At 39.0% G+C, this 26,007-nt stretch overlaps 1 protein-coding gene and 1 pseudogene across 3 annotated transcripts; both read left to right on the top strand.

Annotated features, from left to right (window-relative positions):
* On the top strand, positions 1–24,387 carry LOC143221933 (uncharacterized). 3 transcript variants are annotated; one of them, XM_076447602.1, is made up of 7 exons: positions 1–521; positions 12,462–12,616; positions 14,678–14,800; positions 14,872–15,193; positions 16,080–16,252; positions 21,111–21,248; positions 22,354–24,387. In XM_076447602.1, exons 2-7 carry the CDS (start codon positions 12,506–12,508, stop codon positions 22,450–22,452), a joined length of 966 nt encoding a protein of 321 aa, XP_076303717.1. In that variant the 5' UTR covers positions 1–521; positions 12,462–12,505; the 3' UTR covers positions 22,453–24,387. The 3 variants fall into 3 exon arrangements, with proteins under 3 accessions (XP_076303717.1, XP_076303716.1, XP_076303719.1); XM_076447601.1 differs by lacking the exon at positions 1–521 and adding an exon at positions 10,727–10,886 and having other exon boundaries at positions 22,354–24,386; XM_076447604.1 differs by lacking the exon at positions 1–521 and adding an exon at positions 10,980–11,133.
* Positions 3,521–3,640, top strand: LOC143207620 (5S ribosomal RNA; annotated as a pseudogene).
* Positions 24,388–26,007: the final 1,620 nt, after the last annotated feature.

Raw genomic sequence — 26,007 nt, forward strand, 5'->3', positions numbered from 1 at the left:
AGGTGTCGATCGTGTCGATCGCGTCGCTTTCCTCCGGGATCTCCTCGAAAACATAGTGACCCTCGCCTGGTAGCATAAAGAAATCAGGACCGTCGATGGAGTCCATTGAGAACCGCTGCTAACGTTATAAGAGGAAACACGCCCAGAGGAGACAGTTCTTCTTCATCAGTAGAAGCCTAACTCATCTTCCGTTGCGCTCATCGACTCCGAATGGACAACAAACGTTCATCTTTTTTCATTTGATCGTGTCAAGTGCATTAAGAGATTTTTTATTCGTACATGCATATGTTACTGTTTTTCCCTCGCGCGTGTTCCCGAGGATCATCGATTGTTTTGCAATATCCGAGTGAGAGTGAACTCCGTTGATTTTCGCGGAACCATTTACCAACGGGCATGGTGTGCCGGTGATGCAGAAGTCGATCGGGCCCAACCACCACGTGTCTCGAAAGTTTACGGCAGAGTGAACCCCCCACGGTGTTTGCTGATCGTTATTAAAAAGGATCGAGGACGGCGACACGGGGGTAAGTAAACGCGTATGTCGGACGTTTGTTTTACCGTGTTTTCGCAAACTAGAGACTAGGAATTCGCTGTTGGTAGAAAGCTGGTGTTCGGACTTTCTCGATGATGCTCGCTGACATGGCAATCTGCGTGTTGGAAAATTATTGTGATAGATAGATAGAATGCAAGATGTATGACAAAAGCATGCGATAATATTAGAAAATTGAAAAGAAGCTGTGTAAGAATGTCTGTATACGAGTTAATGGTTCTTCCTAGAAGTTCCCTGGTTTATGACATAGAAACAGAAAGAGTCTAATTTTATAACGTTCTCTTGAGAACATAATAATATTGCACTTTATGTAATATGTTTAATCCCTTGCACTATCTATGATTTAGTTTGTTTATACTTTCTATACACTCATTTCTATCCAAACCCATAAAATCCGCAGTCTTAACCAATTATTTCAGTGATAAATTTATAAACGCCTATATTAACCATATTCGATGAAATAAATGAAATGAATGCCCCATGAAACCAATAATCATTCAATTTAACGGTCGTAAATTATTACCAATAAATAAATTGCAAAGAGATCAAAAGAGGACGATCCAGAAGCTTTTAGGATCGCATCGAACCACTTAAAAATTAAATATCCCGTTAACGGGGGCCCGAGGCGATTTTTCGAATTCAGTTGCGTGGCGCGCTTTCGTTAACCCGGATAAATAATTAATCGTAACACTGTATCGAATTGCCCGTGTTCGGCCAGCTCGAGCGGAATCGGAGGAACCGGAGCATCCACTTTCTTTTTCCGTGCGGTTGCATAACACCACCTTGCAGTCGCTGGACATGCATTCTCGGTTTCGGGCCGGCCGGCTTCCACTTTTCTTCGGTGGGTCGCCGCGCCGGCTGAAAAACGAGAATTTTATCCACGAAACCATCCTGTTCCTTGAAAGGAAGGCTATCGGCTTTCCTGCCGGCCAATACGATATACCCAACAATCTTTTACATAAGCACCAGCACTTCCGGCTTCTCCGATGAACTCGATTTTTTGGTCTGGGTTAGGATCGACTGATATTTCGTCGTTCGGTACTTTTCCTCTGTTGGGGTCCTTGATCAGTTCTTTCCACACTCTCCACGCTCTGCCCCTCTCCGCCTTTCTTTCCCCGCCTCTTAGGCGCCAATCTTTTTTACCTTCTGTATCTTGCTGACTCTCCGCTGCAGAGGTTTTCCGTTTTTCACTGTCACTCCATTTTGCTTCCTCCGACTTTCTCAATTTCAATCTTCTTTTTCATTTTACTCTCTTTTTCGTTCATAGTGGTTGCTCTTTTTCTTGCTCTTTCACTTTTTTCCACGTGTTACGTCGAGCTCTGGTTTTATCAGTATTCCTGTTTTTCAATCTCTATGCGTTTTTCTTCCAATCTTCTGCTTAACTTCCTCATTCTGCGGCTCTATCTATTCTGTGGGATCTTGTTTCCTCAATCTTGAAAATGTTTGTAATTTATAGACATTTCTCTTCTCAATTTTCTTGTTTTCCGCTCTCCCCCCCCCCTCTCTAATTTGTTGACCATTTTTGAATATCTATCTCACACTGTTATTTTAATTTATAGACTCTATTTTTCTTAATATTTCTCTTTTTCGTTGTGCCACTGAATTTCTCTAATTCATGCTCTATTCTTCTTAATATTTCTCTATTTTACTCTGTCCCTCTATTTCTCGAATTTATAGGCTCTATTTTCCTTAATATTTCCCTATTTCACTGTGTACCGCTATTTCTATAATTTCTATTTTTCTTAATCTCCCTGTTCATTCTCTCTACCGTATAAGCTCTCTCAGTATTTTATTTTTCTATTTCTTTCTTAGTTTCTCTACATTCTCACTCTGTCTATTGATAAGTCTCTTTCTTTTCTACACACACACACACACACTCTCTCTCTCTCTCTTTGCTTTGAGGTGGAAAGTTACCCGGCGTCGATCCGCCTCGAAAATACCTTTCATGTTTACGCATCCGGTCGTGGTGTGGCACCACACGACGATCCGAGACGAGCGAACGGTCTGACCACATAATAACTGTACTACTTACAGAGCCGACAACCATCTACTGTCTACTACCTACCTACCGACGCGACGACCGTGGTTTTCTTGGTTCTTTAACGACAATTTGCGTTCATGAATGATTACCATCGCTTGTTGAGTTTCCTCTATGACCGGTGCATTGTCCCCTATTCTATAGTTAACGAGACTGTGGTTCGCCACTGACGACACACTACCTCCTTTCTAAACAGTGTTCGCACTTTCGAGATGTTGACGATTATCTGATAATGTTACTTCACTTGGTAGAAATCCGTTGAATTGACATTCTAGTCCTTAATGGGAAGATTGGATCAGGAATATTGTAACCAGCTGACGAAATAGTGCAATGAGGACGTTGAGCTCGTTTTTTCGTCTTCAAATTATGAAATTACAAGTTTGGAAATATAGAATGACTGTGTAGAATCTACCGATGTTTTAAACAATCGATTTTCAGTGTTAATTTTATGGGAGAAGTGTTGAATAATGGTTGATTGCTATGTCTGGCCAGTGCAGGCCGTTTCTACTGATTTGAAGAGAGCAACTCGTAAGCTTGAATTTTTCATGAGAATGGTGTTTTATTTGCAGAAATTACAATAAAAATTTATAATTAGCAGCAGATGTGTACTATTCAACACAAAATACCAATTGTCTAATTTTTTTTAATCTGAAAATTATCTTTTCGGATTTCCAAATAGATGATCTAAGAAAATTGTCAACTTCTTTTTTAGCGTACGGGCCTTACTTGTATGTTTGGTTATGCACAAAGTGTCTTTTTATAATTCAAAGTATACTTAATAATACTAAATGGAAAATTGCAACCCAGTTTATTTCGTTTGATATCAAAGTAGTTGGAAAAATGAATTTATATATTTATGTGTTGGGGTTAATAATTAATAATTATTAGACTAAGTCTGAATTAGGTCTAGTTAGGTTTCATGTTGGGTATCCTTCGTCAACGACCATACCTCGCTGCAAAATACCGGTTCTCGTCCGATCACCGAAGTCAAGCATCGGTGGGCGCAGTTAGTACTTGGATGGGTGACCGCCTGGGAACACCGCGTGTTGTTGGCATCATTTTTGTCTTTTTCCCTTTATTTGTGTCCGATTATTTTCTAAGATTATTCATTAATCGATTCAGACACTGTTCCTTCAATTTTTAATCCTGTAAAATGTCTTTTGTAACATTGAAAATTAACTCAATTTATTTCACAACGTACTGTACTCATCAGCAATTATGAAAATCCTACAAAATCACAGCAAATTCATTCGTAATACAAAATTCAAAGGATTATAAAGTACTGTCTTACGTGTGATATAAAAATATAATAGTAATTTAAAAAATTGTTGCCTCAATTTTCTTGTGTCTTTCGAATTCTATTTATGGTTGGTGATTACCAATAAATAAATCTAAAAGCGATCTCCTTGAGAACAGTCATGTATTTAATTGTATATTTACATTATATCCATATGAAGCTAGATCTTGATTGCCATTTTCAACCACTTATAACATTTATCTAAACTAACAATTTGATGCTCACAATTGCTGATACTGCTACAAGAAGTAATTCCAAAAAAAAATAATTGCACACCCCAGAACAAGCACTTAAACTCTGTTTCACCATATCGGCACAAAAGCGCACAATCTGCAATTACATTTCATAATAACACTCATTAAACCCCCCTCCCATTACAAAGTAACATTCACTCACATTATTTCTAACATAATCTCGTATGTAGATCGTCTCGGAGTCAAGCCTTGACAACTGTAATTAAAAAATAGACTATCACGCTCGCGTTGCGCAAACATAATATTTATTCTAAACCGAGGTTGTCCGTGTAAAAAACAAACACCGTTCTTGTCCATGAAGAGCAACGGCTTTCGCAACGTGTTCCCATAAGATCGACCTCTTCCTCGATACGTGACGCGTATTAATAATAACGAACACTAAAAACGAGAACCATTGTGCAACAATCTCAGCCAAAAACCCAGACGCCGCTGTGCACTTTGCACAATTTCAGTCGTCTTCGTTCTTCTTCTTGGTAATCCTCGATCGAGGTGTATCGACTAGTCACCTTGAGGGTTTGAAACACAACGAAATCAGGCGATTCTCGTGATCATGGTTTTCGTAATTCCTCCCTAAGCCGAGGACTTCCTCGGCTCGTAGCGCATGTAAATCGCGGGGAAACGGATCGTGACCATTGTGCAATTTGATGTGTCCACGTCGGAGACGAAAACCGCTGCAAATAAAACAACGCGTGCACGTGCCATCCGCAGAGACCACCTGCGATCTAGACCATCGCGATCGGCAATTAACTTTCCAACCGGTACAATAGAAAAACACATAATCGACCATTATGCGCTAAAACAGTTGCGGAATATAAATTCAGCGCAACTATCCCACTGAAGCCGCGATTGACATCAAAATGAGCAAAATATTGAGCTCAAACAATAAAATCAATCCATTTTTAATTATACGATTTATAAATTGACACACAATGTACACATTGACACAGAATAATTGTAATCTTAAAGGCCATTGCATTCGTCTGCTAATCTTTAACTCCCAAGTTTCCAAAAGAGTTCATACAGCATTTTCTTTTTGTATAATTCATATTACTGCAATTTTACTGCGGGATGCCAATTTCTTTTTAGTTTCGCGCATACTACATATACAGGTGCAAGAAGAGAATGAGAACACAAGATAATATATTTCCAATTATAAACCAATATGTAATTTAGTTTTCAAATACTATTCCACCTTCAAAGCATATCGTTGATTCATAAGAAAAGTGACACAACTCAAAATATATTTCTAAAACAAGTATAATAATAATTATATAAATTGCGGTGTACTTTATAACTAATGTACATGACAAGGATCCCAGTATCTAAATAACAACAAATTATTATACGTTTCTAAGTTAGATATATACGATAAAAAATATTGGCAATTTTAGGTAATTCTCAAAAATGGCTCCCCTGTAAAATTTCCTTTTTTTGACTTATATCACTTCTCTTCTGAATGAACGAATATATTATTTAAGCACTTTCCAAGCATATATTATCGATGTTTATACATAAACCATATATTTAACGAAACATATTACGTGTATCATAAACGGAGGTACAATGGGAGACAAAAGTACAAGAAATTCGAAATCCATCAATATATTGGCAATGAAAGCCATTCATGAGTATATTTTGCATTTAAAAAATAGATTAATTCAAAAAGCTTTCGTTTAATTAGTGAATTTCATGTTATATTTATTTTTTAATCAAATTGTCTTCATATTATAAAAAATTGTGAGTGACTTTTGCGAATAATTCTACCCTCTGATTGTAGCTATATTCAGTGGTCTACACAGTTGTCGCGATTCCATGCTAGTGAGATGACAACACGATAAATTTAACGTTTTGTAAAAGTTTATAATTTTTTGCTCTGTAACTGTTTACTGAATCCTAATAAATTTTGAATGAACATAAATGAATTACATAATTTTTAGCATATATAAAAAAAACTGGAGTTTCTAGTTGCGTTTTTTCAAAGTTTAAATAGGGTTTGAAGTGGAATTTTATGAATTCTCCATAAGAAGACGTGTTAAAATGTGCAAACTTTAAGTTGCTCTAATTCTTAAACGGTGCAGTGAAACTAACCAAAACTTTGGTAATTGCATTAATGTAGTAAGGATTATATCTTGTCAAATTTTCAAAAATTTTGTTGCGTTTTTATATACCTCCAGAACATCCTTAACGACTGACAAATTTTCCGAACAAAACTTTATCTCGTTCAACCAAATTCACTTCATACATTTTGCATCTCTCTCATTATGTTTCGGTCTCATTCTCACCACACATATCCACACGCATACAAAATACATTCGACGCAGCCGTGATATTAGATCACAAAATTTATGGTCCGAGACAGTTTGTATTAATTTTCGCCGATTGCAATCTATAATCCAATGTTCAGCATTGACATTGATCTTAATCGTTGCACCGCGAAAATTGCAGCTCGATATGCACCACAGCTTTAGCGTTTTTGTGATTCCAAGGTGACCTGAAAATCTACACCACCTCCAAGATTATGGTCAAGGTGAAAGTACGGTTCGTCCCGATTAGCTTCGCGGATCGTTGCCAGCGAGCAGCGATAATTACCGGCGAATCCCGTTTCAGGCTGTAATCGAGGTAGTAAAAATAGTCTAGCGATCTCCGACGGAAACGAAACATTTCAGTGGCCGAGAAAAAGTACCGTTCTCACTATGTAATTGCGGTTTAACATTGGCATCGCTGTCTTTTGCTAATCCGTGGCAAATCGCTGGCTTTTAAATGAAAATTGTGACCCTGTTTCTCTAGACCTGCCACGAGTTTTGTAAGCATAGCATTTGGAGAAATAGTTATAGAAAATCCCACATTTGACTGCAATTGCCTTTTTACATAAGTGTAAGGCGAAGTCAAGGAAAGCAAAATATTTTATTGCAATTAAATTTTGTTCTTTCTTGGATACTGTATAAATAATCGATTTTGTTTTGAATCTTAGGAGATTGAACATATTTGCACACGTTTTCGAGCATAACAGAACACAATGAACCGTGTTCTAGTCAATTTTGTTTTTATTCAATCGATCCCAATTTTATTTTACACACTTATGCAACCATATAATTATGAATCATCGATGAAACAGTTTATTACCTTTGTAACTGTGTTCTTCATGCAGTCATAAATGCAGGAAGTGCTAGCAAGTTACGATTAATGTTATATGTAATATATCTCTGATCCACTTTTTCAATCACAATTTTACTTTCCTGAAGATCCTGAAAGATCATAAAATTAATTGAATTGAGAACTTTAGATCAAACCAAATATTTCTTGCGATACCGGTACTGTAAATTAGCTACGCGCTGTAAATTGCGCTACCTTCTTTATACGTTTATGGCAGAAATCAATAGGAGAAACACAAGACAGTGAAAATGCCAAAAGAAGTATACTGCCGTGTCATTTCCATCTCATTAAAATTGTCGCAGAAGAAATATATCTTTATTCAATCGAAAAACTTCATGTTGCTGACAATTTTTATGGTGCACAAAAATATGCTGTCTAATTATAAACCATTAAGTGTACGTAGAAGTTTTAGTCTTTTTCAATTGTTCATGCATAATGTCTCATAATTATAATGGTGATAATCTTTCGCCTTTTTGTGCTATATTGTTTATTTGGTATCGACATGCGTACCTAACCAACTTCGTTATCGACTGCTGACGTACATTGCACGTTGTGTATAAATAAAAAGAAAATTGTAAAAATGACTGAAACATTTGCACACAATTAATAAAGACAAAAAATATTTCCGTTATTAACGGTAGCACAGAGCAACTAAAAATTATATAACTTATTAGACTGCAACGAACTGGAGTAAAATAGAAATTATATCTTCTTTCTTAATATGTTTAATGGGTTGAAAATAATATAACAGTATTATTAATTTCGTCTAATGTTTTTACTGTTTTCAATAACACTTGCTCACTTTGGTCGTGAATACAGGAAATCCAAATCCGCTGTCTAATTCTTGTCGACAGTGTAGAATAACTTACACGTGACAAACCATGTCCAGCCCACTCGATTAAAATTAAGCAACTTTCCCTCGCGTCTCCAAAAAGAAAGCAAACAGTCGCATTTCTGGGTCCACGTGTAAACAATTTAATATCTTCCGACAGGAGTACCTCTCGGATCAATTACAAAACAGGAAATCTGCAAACTGCAGCTTTTCACGGGCCGCGTCCAGTGTTAAAGCGACTCATTAAGCGTAATTGCGCTTAATTGCAATGACAACGTCCCGGAGAAGTGCCGAGGCTCGTCACCGTGTTTAATTAGGGCAATTAGATCGCGAGTATACAGCGGACGGCACCATATATTTCGTCGCATCCCCGTTAACGAGCCGGTATAACAAACGCACGATATGTAAAGCGAGAAAGAGTGTACGGTCCAATTTGGAGAAACTGGCGTTGCGTAATCGCCGTTACGATGGTTCGGCGTCATATGAGATAATGCTATGAGAAAGTGGCTGCACCTCGCCGGACACTCGACGCACATGGTTTTGCAACGATAGTTCGCGATCATAATGATCGGCCGATACCCTAAAATCGCGAGGACACTGCACGCATTCGAACAGCCCGACCGTTTTCGTAAGTGCACCTGTGGGCGAACGCGCAGCTTACAAATGCGCGATTATATAATTTATTGCAATTATGTGGCCTCTTGCTTTCCTTATTTGTTGTGAGAGATCTTGGAAATGAGATGCGTGGGATGGGATATCGATGGGCGAAGATTAAATGTGATTGGTATTTGTACATTCTCTGACTCGGTGACATGTCACTTTCTCGTTAAAATGTCGTATAACTTTCTTTTCACCGTATCAGTTTTGAAATTAGTTTCATGAGAGATTGTGCTCCTTTATTTTCCCTTTAAAAGATTGCCTAACTTTGTCTGACTATCTCTTCTCCAATTTTGAGTTCTTTGAAAATTTTCAGTGGCGAAATTCTTAATCTTGCAACGAGTAAAACTAATTTTAGCAACAGACTATACAGAGTAGTTCATCTTATGGTAGCTAAATAAATGTCTTCCTCAGTTGAATAAAATATTTTGTATATATTTCTAAGGCCATATCATTGGCACATTGATGTCCCATGTCCAACTACATCCAGGTGAAAATAAGTATAAATTGTTAAGGAATATAAAAGTTATGCATCTTTTAAATGGGAGGATGACTTTGTGGGCTTCCTTGTTGAAGACTAAAAGGAATTGCTTCCTGGATTTCACTGATGTATTAAGACGTACATATATTCTTAATTCCGAAGCGGTACTTGCGATAGCTAGCTGGCGAATTTAAGTGGCAACTTTCCATAATGGTTGCAATTAATTATGTTTAGTTGTACTCGTGTGTCTACGAAGAAAATACTACTTACGTCACAACACGTGTTTATTTTCCTTTTTAAGTACGTTCGAAATAGTCATGATATATGATAAGGTAAGGAAAGGTACCCGCCTCAAAATGACTACACAGTTTTCGTAGCATTAGGTGTTATCAACTATGAATGAATTATTAAAGATCAAGAGACCAAGGAATTATCGAATTCAAAGTTGTGGCTGATCTTCTGGAGGTTTTGTCATATAAACCAATGACAATCTCTACTGGTTACTGGTTCATCTGAAACTAAAAATTCGAGATAGGAGTTGTATAATACACTATATTATCTAGTTATTGGAAGAAAGATTAAAAACAAATGAACTTATCATTAGAAATAGCAATTTTACCTTAAGACGTCCACCATTTTATTCGATATAAATATTTTAAAAAACTCACAAATCTGATTGACTTTTTCATTTCGACTGAACCGATACCTAGTAGCAATGATCCCCATAAATTGTGTTCTTATGCAGGACAGAAAATCAGCCATAACTCTATAACCAACAAACATTTTTAAACAAAAAAGCGACGTGATACTCTCCAAACTCAACCACTACAAGCCCAAAAACATTTTATAAACAAACTCTCCCAGTTTCCTTGACCTTTCCTACCCACCGCCCACCAAAATCCCCAAGATCCAGATAATTCACAAAGTAACGCTTTGTGTTTGGAAAAGCCATCACCTGAATCCACCACCCATCCTTCAAACCAATCCACATTTCCCACAGCCCACATTGCTCCACATATCTTGCCTCACAATTAGCAAAAACAGAAACTCCATTAATCCAACAGATGATGAAACGATATTAACATTTCTAGGCAACGACAAACCAGTCAGGTCGACATCCACTCCGCCACTCCGCAAGTGCACCAATGTATGCACGCTATCAGTGTCACTTTCGGTTCAACATGTTCCCCACCATAAAGTGTCGATGGGCGTGAAGATTTGCTCCTGAAAGAACCGCCTTTCCCGTCGCGGTCGCATCCGCATCCAGTTTGTGCCATCTTCCCCCGAGTATCTTCGTACTGTTCGGTTGCATAAGGCCCGCGAGTACTGGGCCCTTGCGGGGGGTATGGGAATTTCGAGAGCCGAGAGAGAACGAGGCTGCGCGGGATTCGCGGAGGAAATCGGAACCCGCCCCACCTAGGGGGCCCCTGGCGAGGCAGGCGAGGCAGGTGAGGCCGGCTGCGATTCTCGAAGCTCGATCCTCGATTCTCGAAGGGGCACACATGCTCGCCTTCGTTCCCCTTCGGCTCTCTAAAGACATCGGGATCTCCTTCACCGTGGTCCTCAAACGAGGCTCGCGCTCCGTCAGGCACACATCTCTCACGCACTCGACCGGCTCACGCTCTGAGTAAGTTTACCGATCGCATCGTCGTCGTCGCGCACACCTCCTTTTTTCGATCGCCGGCACCACGTGGCCAACTCTGACACTCTGACAGTTGGCCGGATACCAGACACTTCTTTTCGAATTCTCGAGTTATCGTAGCCTGACGCTGTTGTGAATTAAAAGATTTAGACTCGCGTGGTTTATATTACTCTGTGGAGATTTCGAGTGAACTTTGAAAGTGGATTTATTTCAGGCTGATTCTTATCTATTGGCAAGTGAAAGTCGATTTGAATTTGGTAGATTGGATATACGGTGGGGTAATCGAGGGCCTGGCTGGATAGCTGTTTCATCCTTTTCGTGTGTAGTTGAAGAGATACGTACTTTTGTGACGTACTCGTATGGCTTTCAAAAATTATATTATAGTGGATTGATCATTCGGATTATATTTTATTTTTATATACACTCATGTTGTAAATAATACAAAGATACATCAAATTTTACATAGATGTCGCAAATTAAATACTGTGGCTTTTGTCCTGAAAGGATCCAGAATCGAAATATCATACGTACATCATGCCATGTCATACATATTTGGCTGATATAATTGTTGGTTGTATAACCTTTTATTTTTGTGCTCGCTGAATCGTCAATCAACGTGTTAAAGGTGTACAGGCCTCAATAGTTCATTTAGGGGTTAAATAACAAGATATGAAAATTATGTGACAACTGCTCAATCATCTCTGTCATCTCTTGTTCCAACGCTTTCCTCAACTTTCATACGAGTCAATGCATTAGCTTCTCTCTACTTAAATTCACAGTACTATGCAAACTCGCAGTGTCAATGAATTACAACTGAGATTGTTGAATATTATCAACAAATTCATTCAGTAAATTTGTTAAATCTATCAATTATTGTATATATCAGTTCAACCAATCGAATCCATCAAAGAGTACAACACAATAACACCGAAACAAAAGATTTTACTAAAATAGAAAATAAATCTTTAGCTTGAGGAGCATATGGCCGTTCCAGTGGCACACACACATGCTCAGTCTCATTTTAAATTGCTCAGAATAATAGCCAAGTTTCAATTGAGATATATATGGGGATCAAAATAGAAGGCTCACTCTAATTTTAAATTGCTCGGAAAAATGCCCAATTCTCAGTCTGCATTCTACTATGTATCACGAAACTTGTTCTACGTTGTTTGCCATCACTGTTCCCAAACCATCGCCACGTGATTTTGGGATTTTCCCGGTCACGTTCGACTCAGCAGCGTCAGCTGTTCCGTCGATCATGTTCCCTGAATCGTACCGCCGTCTATACGATTCCGAATCCGGCAGACTTTTACTTTTGCTATTTGAAAGGGTAGCACACGCGTTGATTGGCGGCGTGTCGCCTGGTCCTTGTGTTCGGGCTCAGTACAAAGGCGCGCTCGGCGCGGTTGTTCAAACACGAATTTTCATTAATCCCCATCGGCCATCCTTTCACTTGACATTTCGGTTCGCGGGTTCTCGCGAGTGCGCGCGGGGCTCTTGTATTTACACCGGTAGACCGAGAATGGTACCGCTTGCTCAACGACACATTGATTTCCCCAGAGCAAACAAACTGAATCGCAGGAAGCGGAATAGGAAGAGACAAAATGAGAATCAGTTGCGTGCTGCTCGGCTGCGGGTTGCTGGCTACGATCGCTGTCGCCAGCCCGATTGTCAAAAGGGAAGCGGAGTCCGAGGACCTCAGCCCCCTGAACGAGGTAAGCATGACACGCGGTTAGGTCGCGAGACCACCTCGGTCGATCGTCGATATCGACGCGACCTTGGCCAGCTCCTTAGAAAGCGGCCCGGCGAAATCGAAAGTGTAATCAAGTTTAGAAGCTCCTGTGACGTAATCGCGCCGGTAATGGATTCTTCGGATGGCTCGCATTTGTGAAACCACAACTATCTGATGCGTATGCGTATATCCTTTTATCGTCAGTCTATCATGGTCTGAAGTTGAAGTCGTTGTCCTTTGTAACTCGTTCTGTCGTAATTTGTGAAATTGTCTGCTAACAGTGTCGTTGATGTAGCTTCCGTCCTCTTGTCTCTAAATTTGTGCATATCTCCGTAGTAAATAAACATTAGAGAATGAGATAGACTCTGTACAGGAACTCTGTGTGTGTCTGTAAAGTGACAGTTGTGCAAGGAGCAAGGTGCAGCTCGTCCAATGTATAAATGTCTAACCTACTTGACGAGATAAGATTCCTCCTGTTTGTGTGTATCATTAACTTTTATGGGTTGTGGTTGGAAACTGAAGTCAATGCAAGTTCCTACAGATTGAAATCAAATTATAATCAACTAGACATTCTCATTCATAAAATATTATTTGCAGGACAACGCACGTGCGAGTAGATCAAAGCTGTCGGCTATAAGATTTCGGAACGATTGCCCTCGGGCCCCGTGTACGTTAATGGCGCCGTACAGAACGAAATATTGATTAAAATCACCGGTTACATCGCGAGGTAATCGTTACGCGTAATGTAGACAGCGAGCGTCGACGAAATCGAAATGTAACTCATAAACAGAACGTGTCGGGAATGGTGAAAGTGAAAGCGCCTATTTCAAAGTTTTATTATCTTGTCGCCACCTGCGTGCGAAGACGAAGAGGGAAACAGGAGAACGCGTCTAAAACAATCAATTGTTCCACTGTTGTTCGTTTTTGGTACGGGGCGATATCGTATCGATGGCGGAGAAAGACGAACCGATGTTGAACAGAGAGAAAGAGAATCGCGACCACGAGGAACGAGCAGAGAGAGAAAGTGGTTGACTAACTCGAAGTTTGTTACTTCGCAGACGCGTGACCACTCGTCGACACTTGCGGAGCCTTCCCGGCTCTATCCTACCAATTTCCCAGTTTTCTGTGGTCCTATTCTATTTTTCTACTTCTCGATTTCCTCAGTTCCATGTCTCCCTCGTATCCCACTTCTCAGTTTGTCCAGTTATTTACTTCTCAAATTCTCTATTTTTCAAATTCTCTATCTCTCTAGTATTCTATCTTTTTAGTACCCTATGTCTCTAGCACTTAACTTTACCAGTTCTCTAATATTCTAGTGCTCTATTTCTCTAGTTCTATAGTTCTGTAATACTATTCTGCACTCTGGTACTTTAGTTCTCTAGTTCTTTGGTTTTCCAGTTCTCTAGATTTTTTAATTCTCTAATCCTTTAGCATGTCAGTGCTCTAGTTTTCTAGCGCTGTGTCTATTTATTATTCTAGCTCTTCCCCTCCTAATCTATATTTTTCTCTCTGTATCTAGCCCATTTCTCTAAATCAGAAATCTGGTTTCCTCTATTTTCAAAGTCCCCTACTCCAGTTCCAGGTCCAACTATTTCTTCGTATACACACAGGAAGCAATTCTATTTCTCCATCTCTTAATTTCTCTTACAATTTCATATTCCCTCTCCTTTCGTGTCAGCCACACACTCGAACCCTTCCTCTTCCTGTCACTTACCTATAAAATCACTTACCTAAACGTCTCGACCAATGCGTACATACATATAATGTAATCGTCTCCAACTCGACCGCAGGATTCCTCTCGCGCAATAATTATAATCGATCATTTCCTCCTCCTATAGCTACCAATTCCACACATTTCTACCTACGGTGATATCGACTCAACATTTCAAAATAATCACGGAAGTCGTCGCACGGCCCCGAGACACACTACCTCTATCTCCCCCTTTCTCTCCTTTCTCCGGTTACTCAATCCTCGAGACAATCTTCCCGCCGGAGCAAAATCCGCCGTGTGTATCTTATTTCAATTAATCAAACCACCTGTCAGGTATACATCGTGGAAACTGACAGCGACCAGGCAGCAGACGATGAGAGGACCGACAGGGACAAACGAAAAATCGGAGTGGTGAAGCTGGGAGTCTCGAACGGGATCCTGAATTTCGTCTTCGGCGTAAGAAACACCCTAATCGCATCACCTAACTCAAACAAACTCGTTCCCTCATCTAGAGGTCCCGTTTTTAGAAGCTAGATACCTTCATCGACTCGAAGACCAAAGCATTGGCGGTTTTGGACGAGTCGAACAAAGCGAAGAACGCTGCCTTCGGAATCGATCCTCATCACTCTGCTACCAGCAAGTTTATCAGTGAACTGATAGCCTCGAAGATCCAGGCTGCTAGTGGTAGCATCGGACCAGTGGTCAATAGTGCATCCACGTTCCTCACGAGTGCAAAGACTGGATTGGCTGGAGCTTTCGCTTCGAAATTGGCGCCTCTCAGCTCGATCGCGACTGGAGTCGCAGCTGGAACCGCTGGGAAACTTGAGGGATCATTGGCCGTTAGTCCAGGTACTGTTCACAAATCTAATTGATAAGCTGACTGAAACTGCTCTCACAATCCGATTTTTGGAATGGAACGTCCTATATAAGCTTCGAGTCTTCTTAACGAAGCTAGAAGTGGGGACGGAATGAAAGAGTAGTGTGTCTTGATGGCTATAATGTGTCTCAGGATCCGACTATAGTTCAAAAACTTATCTTAAAAAGCTTGTCTATAGTAAGTTGGCCCTGTAGACGATTATTTGGAGAACCTTGGGATTCTACAATATGATCCAAAAGTTTGTTTTAATCTCTGCAATCATGATTATTAGACAACGGATTTTAAGCATTTCTCACAGAAGTGAGTGGGTGCTATTTGAAACAAGAGAACACATTGTGTAAAACTTAGTAAAATTGTAAAGGAAAGGAATAAACTTCTTATCGTTCCTGAATCCTGCAATTCATGAAAAGATTTTTATTTTGCAAGGTTTGTGGAGTTTACTACAATGAACATTGAATCACTTGTAGTTTTCAATAATGAAGTTCAAATAAGAATACCAAGTGCTCTGACAATTATCTGGAATTGCAACACTCAAGCAATATCCTGTTGTAAAATAATAAAATAATTTTCTAAATTGAGAAACATTTCTGGGGCACTTTAAAGCTATTCTACAGTAGAATCAATTCTAAACTCGACAAAGTGAGTCATGGAATATTCATCAAAGATCCGCAGTCTAATGATCACAATTTTGAATGAAGCTCAAACTCGCTTTCAACATTTAGTGTTTGAATAGTGATCAAATCAGTAGACAATGTCTTTACGTAACTGTAGGATCTAACACAAGAACTGACTGCTAATGAATGAATATCTGTCTAGATTATAAAAGTGCATTTAATTTGTGGAATTTGGGAGTTACAGACAGCGGCCACGGGGGAGGCAGTTCCGCAGGTCTCCTAGGAAGCATCCTTAGCTCGAAACTCAGCAGCCTGTCCTCTCTGAGTCAGAGTTCCGGCGGAGGACATAGTGATTCGGGCACGAAAGATGCCAGCGCTGGAATAAACCTTGGAGCGTTTGCGAATCTAGGCGGAGGGGTAGGATCACATTAAAACTGTTTCTTCTCTCTTCTCACGTTTCTCTATCGACCTGATTGTCGCTACTGCTTGAGACCTGATCTTCCGTGAATGTTCTTCTTCTGGCCGGGGCTGGCCTCGGAAAGACTAGGGGTGGCTCCCGGTGCCCGTCAATTATACGACATTAACACTAGAAGTGCTCAATCAAGAACAAAATTATTTTTATATTTTTTCCTTTGTAGATTACTCTCATTATAAATACCAAATTAATCTATTTATTCTTCACTTTGTGATTACTGAAATTGCAAACACCAAATTCCTTGTTCTTCTTATTCCACTTTACATTATAAAGGCACTGCCGCGTCAAAATTAGAATAATATTCCAATAAAAGCTCTTAAACCATTCTTAAAGAATCGGTTTTAACGCTCGGTGCTTCTAGTGTTAAAAATCCATCGTTTTCATCGCCTAAAATACTAACATTAAACCTACCACCGACAATTATTGAAATTATAAGGACTTCCTATGAGAAATTATTGAATAAATTAATTTCTTTTTGCCATTTTTATACAACAATATGTGTTACTATCATTTTTATTACTCGGTAGGTTTACTGTTAAAAAGATCATCCATTATCGCGAGCATCTTCAAGGTCGAACCAGATGACTCATTTTTTCGTTCACCGAATGCACCACTTTTCAGAAACAACTATTTCAGCATGCGAAATATAATAAATGGTTACGGATCCGGATAAATCGTTCAACAGCTAGATACCTAGTCTTTCTACGATCGATTGTTCTCTCTCTTTTTAATTTATTAACTTGCTCGCGAGTTCGAAACGAGTCTCTCTTCTACCCTTCCGCTTTCTATCCTCCCGGTGCCCGAGAGAGGTGTTCTCCGCGCGAATGAATTTCAATTGTACATTGTAGTATAGTTTCTCTGAACGTTTTCTCGTAACGGCGCGGCGCGGACTGTCCGGTGTGCAGTAGCATACAGTGGTAGCTGCATCTGGTTGCATGCAGTGTAACCGCATTCCGTTTGTGTGGAAGATAAGAGCGAGAACGGGCAGCATGGCCTCCTTTAACACGGCGCTCGCGTTGCCCAATGCATCCGTAATTAATGGACTGCGGATTTTATGCATCTGGAACAGAATTAATTCACTACAATTTAATCCTCGGACGACGCTATATAATTTAGGATTATTAGCTACTTTATTGGTCAATTCTTTAAAACATTTTCCGAGGTACTTCTTGTGAGGAACTGACTAATGACGAATTTTACGCACTGGGTCAGAAAATACCTGGTCACCGCCGTCGTCGGAGGGTTAAAACAACAGACACAGATCAAAAGAATTGCACAGTATTGACACGCTAGCTTTAACCTGTTAAAATTATTGAGGACATAAACAAATTTCTAAGTGGTTCCAGTTCTTTGCAACGGACGCAGACAATGTTTATTTTGCACATAGATCCGCAGTCTAATTAATCTTTTCTGGCAGCGCCGCATCGTGAATACATCTGAGAGCATGTTTATGTTAAGACTGCAGTAAATGATTGGCAACATAAACACACTCTAAAAATCATCGTCCATCTAATAGCATAAAACCAAACCAACAGACCGCATTTGACACCGGTTGGCAATCAAAGTGTTATTAGAAAAGTATGTCCACTTAAACGACAACTGATCGATACTTTTACAATGTATTTTAAATTGAGTGAAAAAATATTCAGTAGAACAAGTGAAGCATCTAATATTTTATTCATAGTAGATGCAAGTACATTATTATTCGTTTAAAAAGGTACTTGGGAGGCCAAGCGACATGCTCCTGACCAGTTCAAGATTAATGATAATAGCACGGCAATCCTCCAATCTTTTTATGCGAAATAAAAATGATCTGCCTGAAGCGCAAGAGGCAGGAGCAAGATAAAAATGACTTTCTCTTTTTAATAATTTTGATAATATTGAAATGCATACATTTCCGAATACTTGTCTTGTTACTGTTCTAAATTGAACCTATATACTTACGTTTCTCACAAATGCATAAAATCCGCAATATTACATTTATCGTTGCTGGTCTGACGTGGTTTAAGGATTGTGCTGTTGGATGAAGACCATAATTCACCAAATGATCGTCGCTCGGCCGTGTCTCGCGGTTCGCGAAATAACCTAACGACGTAGGTCCTCTCTGGTTCGCCACTAATCGCTCGATGCACAGCTTGTCCTAGAAGCTTAGACGAGGGTCTGGGACCCTCGTCCAAGTGTCCTAACCGACTTAGATCTGCCGATTAAAGTCAGTATTATGTACGCAAACAGTACGAATACGAACCACCGCAAGCGGCATATTATACGGCTTAAATGGCGACTGTTGGACCTTGGACTGTGGACACGTCCAAAAGGGCCACCGAGCAGCACCGCTTCACAGAGGATCACAAAACGCCAAAGCAAAGCATCAAAAGCAAAGCATCAAAAGCAATTCATCAAATCACACGACCAATTTGCACAAAAATAAATCCGCTCACGAATCCGCAACAGCAGCTTCCCAGCAGTGACTACTAAACAGTGCAAACTTGACGACATGGATTTTTCTTTCTAGCTCGGCCGATAAATTGCCAGGACACTACCACTAATCCCTCGCACCCTCTGTTACAAGCCCACCCCTCAAGATTGTCTATTGTTCAGCATTGTTTTTATCGCCCTTTCCCACCTGTATACCCCCTACCCCCACCTCTTACCTGTACAGCGCTGGCAATCAACGAGAATCCGCCAACGTTGAGCAAAAATGTGTAAATAGGATTAGGAAGTAGTCGACGAACGAGCATTGCGAATGTTCCCTCGCTCGAATTACCTCGACGCTGTGTCATCGATGTAAATACAGTATCTATACAAGCTCTAAGTATTAACGACGACGAGAAAAGGATGATTGTGGATGACCACGATATGGTGATGATGTTGTCAAATAAACGCATGATCATGTTTTCTATGTACGAGCCGTGTACTCCAAACCCTTTTGCGAACGTCGTCTGATCCCTTTCCTGTATTGATCCTTTCCGATGATTTGTGGGACGTCGATCTTAACCATTCAATGTTCGGGAGCTTATTAATTGGCATGATCAATGTCTGTGAGATGTTTAGCAGCAGCTTCATTATTTCTGTTTGAATTTGTTTCGAAGATTTGATTAGCGAAGATAATTTAAGAAAAGAAACTCGGCTCACTTGATTGTTGATTACGTTTCGGGAGCGGTATGTTGGTGATCAAATGTTTGTTTAGCTATAGCGATCTGTATCTGATGAAATTCTAGAATCATTAGAGGAAGCTGGACAAGTGTAATGATCTTCAGTGTACCTCGAATTTGTTTTTTTTTTTTAGAGAGAGGATATGAAAATTAATTTCAAAGTCTGGATAAAATGTCGTGACTAGATTGCGGATGCACTTGTAGCACTTGTAGCATCCATACATTTGAAAATTACCAGGGAATGTGTACGTTAACAACAATTAGTAGTAATTTTACTTTACTCTTGAATCATAAGGAACGTCATCATAGAAATACTTATTATTTCGTTCTTAAACGAGTTCTTCTAAACAGACGTTCATCCTTGTTACCTCTCCAGTATAATGATTAATAGTGAGGAATGCGAGAAATGTATTCGCAGTTTAATGTCATTAATTACAGTTAGGGGCGTTTAATATTACAGTATCAAAATTAATGATACAGGCAGTATATATTTGTTAGGTTCAGTCTTTGTAACTTGTGTCTAGATAATTTAATTTTGCATAGATCCACTTTTATCATCTGTGTATGAAACAGTGCTGTGCTCAGACTATAAATTTAATTTTTATATACTCGAACTTCAACTATTCTTTCCGGTTTTATCTAATTCATTATGGTAATTGTGTGGGAGTTTCCAAGGCGGTGAAAGTGTTAAATAATTATACAATGTTACTTTCAAAACTCTTTGTCGATTCATGACCGCAATTACCGACGTTAAAAAGTTTCTTAAGAAATCTTTGGCTAATCTTGAACGACTTCAAAATAATTATTAAATAACCATCGATAGATGGAGTGCTAATTGAAAAAAAAAGCATACTATGCCATGCTAGAGTGATTTACCTATTGGATAGGCTACGTTCAGTGAACCTTCTCTTGAATTAAAATCGTTTTTACTTCGAATGGTTAAACGAGGCAATGAGAAACAGATTTACAGGAAAATGTACAGTGTGTCGAAGAAATAGGTGACCGAATTTTTTGGTACCGTCACTGGTACCATTTATTTATTATAGCGTTTTCTTTTGCTACCACTGATTTTTCGTGAAATTCATTTTTGAAGACGTTTTGGTGCCATTTATAATAAAAATGACTGGATTAAACACAAACCAATAAAAACATTTGAAGAATTTATAAATGGTTGTTCTATTATTTTCAACTCATAAAAATTATAAAGATAAGAAATAAATGATTATGTGTACTTTCTGTATCTTGCAATCAAATCAGACAATTTTTATTTTGCATACATTTCCAACTAGTCCAGCTGCAATTAACATAATGAAAATCTGTGCTAACATTTTTACTGTGATTGTGATTGTGTATAGTGTTTCCTACCTTTTCCTATCTCCAACAGCCGAAAGTAATTCTACCACACTACCAAAGTTTGGCTACCGATTTTCTCAACACCTTGTACACTCGGTTACCGAAGTTAGCGAGATCGTGGTCGCATAAAAATCGATTGCGTCAACGCGTAGGCTATGCAGCCGCGATCTCGGTCGGCTCGATCGCGAACCCGTTCTCGATCGAGGGAAAAAATCGTGATCGGTGTTCGCAAGCAATAAGCCGCTACCACTGTCGAAGGAAATCTATCATTGGCTGTAATTTTATCTGTATTCAGGAAAAGATCGTGAGCACCACGGAGGACATCCCTGAGTTTGACAGGACACGAGTATCCTTGGACGTGCCATCATCGGCGTTTGGCACTGGCTTCAACCTAGTCACGAATGTCAGCAAGATCTTGAGCAGCTTGATACTTGTAAGTTGAAAAAATATTCGGTCACTACAAAAATCATCTCCTTCATTTTCATTGAATTTATAAAACAAATTAATATCATTCAAAGACATTCACAATTTGATTATTTTGCGACACGATTTTTGGTACAGCCTAATATTATCAAATTGACAAGAGAGCCAATAAATCATAGTGAAATCAATCGTGCTACTTCGAGACTCGTTCTATGGATTTGATTAGTTCGGCCGCGATCTTATTGCAGACCTCCACATCAGTATCGCTTTTCCCGTTCGAAAGTTTCGCGGACCGTCAAAGGGGTTTCCGGCGACACCTTGCTTGAGAATCTGTCAGCGAGTTTTTTGTGGCTAGATTATCGATCGACTTATTGGCGGAAACGTGTTACCCTTCACTCGACATAGTTGCAAAATCTTCAAGCGTTTCTGTGCATGCTAATCTACTGGAGACCGCCGCGACAAGTGAACTATATCGTTTGGTAGTGGTGCATTAATATTTAACAGAGCGACTGCCAAACCAGCCACCCGAAAAAATTGTTGAGATGGGGGTAATTGATTTAATGAAGTGAGAGTTTTAGTCATGTAAAAATGAGTTCTTTATTTACCTTTGGAGACCTTTTGATGCCATCAGCAGTATACCACAAAAATTAATTTCATTCATGCACAATGTTGGGCAAGACTTTCTAGTCAAATAGATTTTTTGTTTGAAACACTGGAATGTGTCTGAGGTGTACAGAATCTTTGAATCCTCGTAGAAACTTTGGTGCATACAATGCATCCCAAAATTTAATTTCTATATCTGAATGACTACTATCCAGTTAAATCAATTCTGTAAGAGAAAGATAACCAATTTCAAAATTGTTCAATATTTCCTACACATTCGATGAACAATTTTTTGCACCTCACTTTTGAAATGTAAAAATGAAAAATCTATTTCACCGTACATTTTTATGGGTCACTGTGTGCGTGACACGGCAATGGCGTTATTTAGCACGTACTTTAAATGCTCAATTACCAGCAACTTCGCGTGTCGAATTTTCACGGCTGATTTGCTGGATCAATGTAGCGTAAAACCGATTCAGCAACGAAGACCGATCTTTCCTGACGATTTTCAGAACTCAGCCCGCCGAACACAGACAGTCCTAGAGATCTTCAAGCCGTTCTTCCGTGGAGCGTTCGCTATCAAGGGTCTACCGTCCGACAATCCTCATTAGAAGAATCTGCTGAAAGATCCACGATGGAAAATAGCTCAACGAATCATTCAGGGATTATTAAAGTATGATCGACACGGGATCGATTGAGATCGTAGTGAACATTCCAAAGACCCGTGAACATAGTCTGCGGTACAAAGAAATAGAAACTTTAGAATGTGTTAACTAGTGGGGAAGATTGTAAGTAGGATAGATCCAAGGTAGCGATATTTATTAAGACATTTGTTACAGACTTTGATTTTCTATGTGAGTTAGTTCGGGAAACCCTTGTGGTGTTGCTCTCATCGATACTTCAATTATATGATTAAGTACATTTTCATTTAATGGAATGGATGCACTCTTCATAATTGCATCAGTGAAGCACTTCAGTGCATAATGAGATTTGGTATAATGTTCAGGAGAAAAATCGATGAGTGATAAAATTGTATCATAATTGTTTAAAATACGAGTTCTGCCTGCATAAACAAACTATTGTGCAGTTGAGTAGCATAATTTAATCTGGGAGACTTCAATACGTAATGAAATAGTGCCAGAATATTTAGAAGACATCAATGGATTGTAAGAAGCTTCACAAAAATTTAGGACAGTTCAATTCATTGACAGAATAATGTCAGAAGATTTAGGAGATTTCAATGCCTGATCAAATGACGTCGCAAAATTCAAGATACTTGAGCATGCTGTAATATAGTGCCAGAAGATCCACGAATCTGTAAATTAAATACTAGAATAGCGCTGTGTAGTTCAGAATTTTTTAATAGAATTTTAATTTGTAATATAATCGCATCAAAAGATTCTGGAGACTTCAATGCGTGGTAGAGCGGTATCAACGAATTCAGGAGATTTCAACGCGTGATAGAGCAGGTATAGTAGCTCTAGAAACCTCGAAATAGAACCTAGAAATAAGCATAGAAATTAGAAATTTGGAAAACCTCAGAGTGCACAGTAGATTTGCTTCACGGAGACTTCAATGCGTGGTACAGCAGCGTCATAGAACTTAAAAGCTCCAAAAACCATCTTGTAAAATTGAAAATCATTCAAAAATTCGAGAGACATCAGTACCCTAAGCTCCGAGTGACTTCAATAAATGCTCAACAAGTAACCTACAATCGAGATGGCCCCAAAGCGCACGAACAACTTCTGAATCTCTCAATGTAATAAATTCTGATACAATTTTCGAATCATACCGCTCGAGTCCATAATTAAACAAGAAATTGATGAGAGCAACTACATGTAAAACGAATAAGACAGCCCAACGAAGAAATGAAATGCTCAACGATATCAATCGAGTACATTTTCATGGGCTACTAGAATCGCTCATTAACTACCTGAACTATCGTTCCGTTAGCTCGACGCGCAGCCATAAATATACGCGTTTACGAGAGTTATAGTTCAGGAGCCGCGTGATGGTAGAGAACTCCTGTAATATTTCACTATACATACCTACGTTATAAGAAAAAGCCAGATAAGCATCTCAGATACACGCAGGAAGAACCAACAGGTGCTCAATACAATTTAGAAACCGCCACTTGTGTTAGACAAGCGCGTTAACAATTTTTCCAAAGCCAGTTTTGTTGCCTCGTAAAAACCGAACGATGCAATTTGTCTTGTTAGTGAACGATTTTGTTCACGAGCACTTTCTAGACAAAATGCATCTCGCGTTTTAATTTCGGAGGCTTCGCGTGTCGATTAGGTGCGTTAGTTGAGATCACAGAATCCTAGAATCGTTGTATGGACCGATTGAGCAACTACAGCTTCTTTGCCGATTATTTCGGGTTGCTCAATGTCCGATACTTATCGGACCTGTCTTGCAATTACCATGCAAGACTGTGTATAGCAATTTTTTGTCGCTCCTGTGATTAGCGACAGTTTTTGTGAACTTTCAAAACGGTCTGCCTGGACCGTAGAATAAAGTGAATGGAATTTTTTAAATCCTACCTCCTTACTCCGAGAATGATCCTTTATCTGCATCCTGTTTTAATCTAGAATCTAGAGTTACTATTTTTATAGATTCGTTCAATAACTTGTTTTCTAATGGTTCTATAGGTTTCAAATGGTCCGCTAAAAGTCATCAAATGTTTTTCGAATGATTACCTGTCTTTATTTTTGTTAGATCGTTCAATAATTTGTTTTGTAATGCTTTCGGTTTCCATGAGCTTCTGTCCAGTAAAAATTATCAAATGTTTTTCGCAGAACTTTCGACGGCTACTAATGTGTACAGAATGATCCTTTTATCTGTATCCTGTTTTTAATCGCGAGTTATTTTTACTGGATAACTTGTTTTGTAATGTTTATATGGGTCTCGATGCTGTCCGGTTATATTTGTCGAATGTTTTTGACGCACACCTTTCGACGATTATTAATTCGAACTCGTAACTGCAAAAGCGTCCCGAGGAAATCGTTCTTAATCAGTCCCCGCAGACTTCCGTGTCCGGTGAAAGGAATATTTGAACATTCGATTAAAAGGAAAAGCACGGGGAGTAGGGTGAGGAACGCGATCAAGCATCGATGCGAACTTCCTACAATATACATAGTTTCTATATTATTTATACCTCGGAAAACGTCACGATTATGCAACCGTTCTTGCATAAAGTCCGAGTGCACAGGTCTGACACCCCGTGAGTGTCGTAACGCGGATTTCAGGTTCTCGATGCTGTCGCCGAAGAAATTCTACCTGTTCTTCGCTGGATAAATAGAAAAAAAAGTCATTATAAAAATGTCACAAAGGCATTCAATATCATTCTGGAAGGCCTTCTCAGATTCCGCAAATTCTTTGAACACATGTTCGTAAAGGAACATGTGTATCTATCATAAATATCCATCCTTTTTTAAAGTATTTATCATAAAGATGTACCGATAAAGTAGAAAATAGTAAAAATATCAGAAGAACTTTATCTGTTCTTTCTACGCTAGAATACATAATTCAATTAATTTATATTGAACAATAATGAAAGCCACAATGACGTTTTCAGATTCAATGAATTTTTAGAAGACAATTTTGTAACCTATCTTGTGAACCTATCATAATTAGCTGAAATGAGCAGATGAAAGATAAAATAGCAAAAATATTAAAAGAATCTAATCCATGCACTGAAAAAACAACAAAGGTTTCGTTCAGATTCAGCAGATCTTTAACAGACAGTTTTATGAGGCAATACAACATGCAAATTATCGTAATTAGACTGCACATTTCACGGATTTAATGCAGAAACGAACGGCTGAAGCACAAAACAGTAAAAAATCAGAACAACTTTCAAATACAGTTGTATTACTTTCAAGCAATTAAATCTATTTATATTCCACATGAGTCTGCTACAATCGAACTAGAAAATTTTCACTCTGAAAAAATTTCTTTGATAATAATTTCTTGCCCAAACGCCGCCAACTGCAACTCTGCCACAGGTGCAACAGGTAAGTAATATAAGTAGCAATTAAAAACCGGTAAATTCGACCGATATTTCGTGCAAGTCCTATCAAATCAATCAAGTATCACCGTCGATCAATTTCCTGCAATCTAATCTCATCTCGATTGGTCATTTTTTCCACTGAACGATTTAGAAA

The sequence above is a fragment of the Lasioglossum baleicum genome, chromosome 3 (genome assembly GCF_051020765.1).
Source record: "Lasioglossum baleicum chromosome 3, iyLasBale1, whole genome shotgun sequence".
Classification (NCBI taxonomy): Eukaryota; Metazoa; Arthropoda; class Insecta; order Hymenoptera; family Halictidae; genus Lasioglossum; species Lasioglossum baleicum.

What these genes read in the sequence shown, in the direction of transcription:
- LOC143221933 (XM_076447602.1), top strand. Translation starts at nt 12,506, where the DNA reads ATGAGAATCAGTTGCGTGCTGCTCGGCTGCGGGTTGCTGGCTACGATC. An exon ending in TCCTGAATTTCGTCTTCGGC is followed by an intron (nt 14,801 to 14,871) that starts GTAAGAAACACC and finishes TCCCGTTTTTAG; the next exon opens with AAGCTAGATACCTTCATCGA. An exon ending in ATCATTGGCCGTTAGTCCAG is followed by an intron (nt 15,194 to 16,079) that starts GTACTGTTCACA and finishes TGGGAGTTACAG; the next exon opens with ACAGCGGCCACGGGGGAGGC.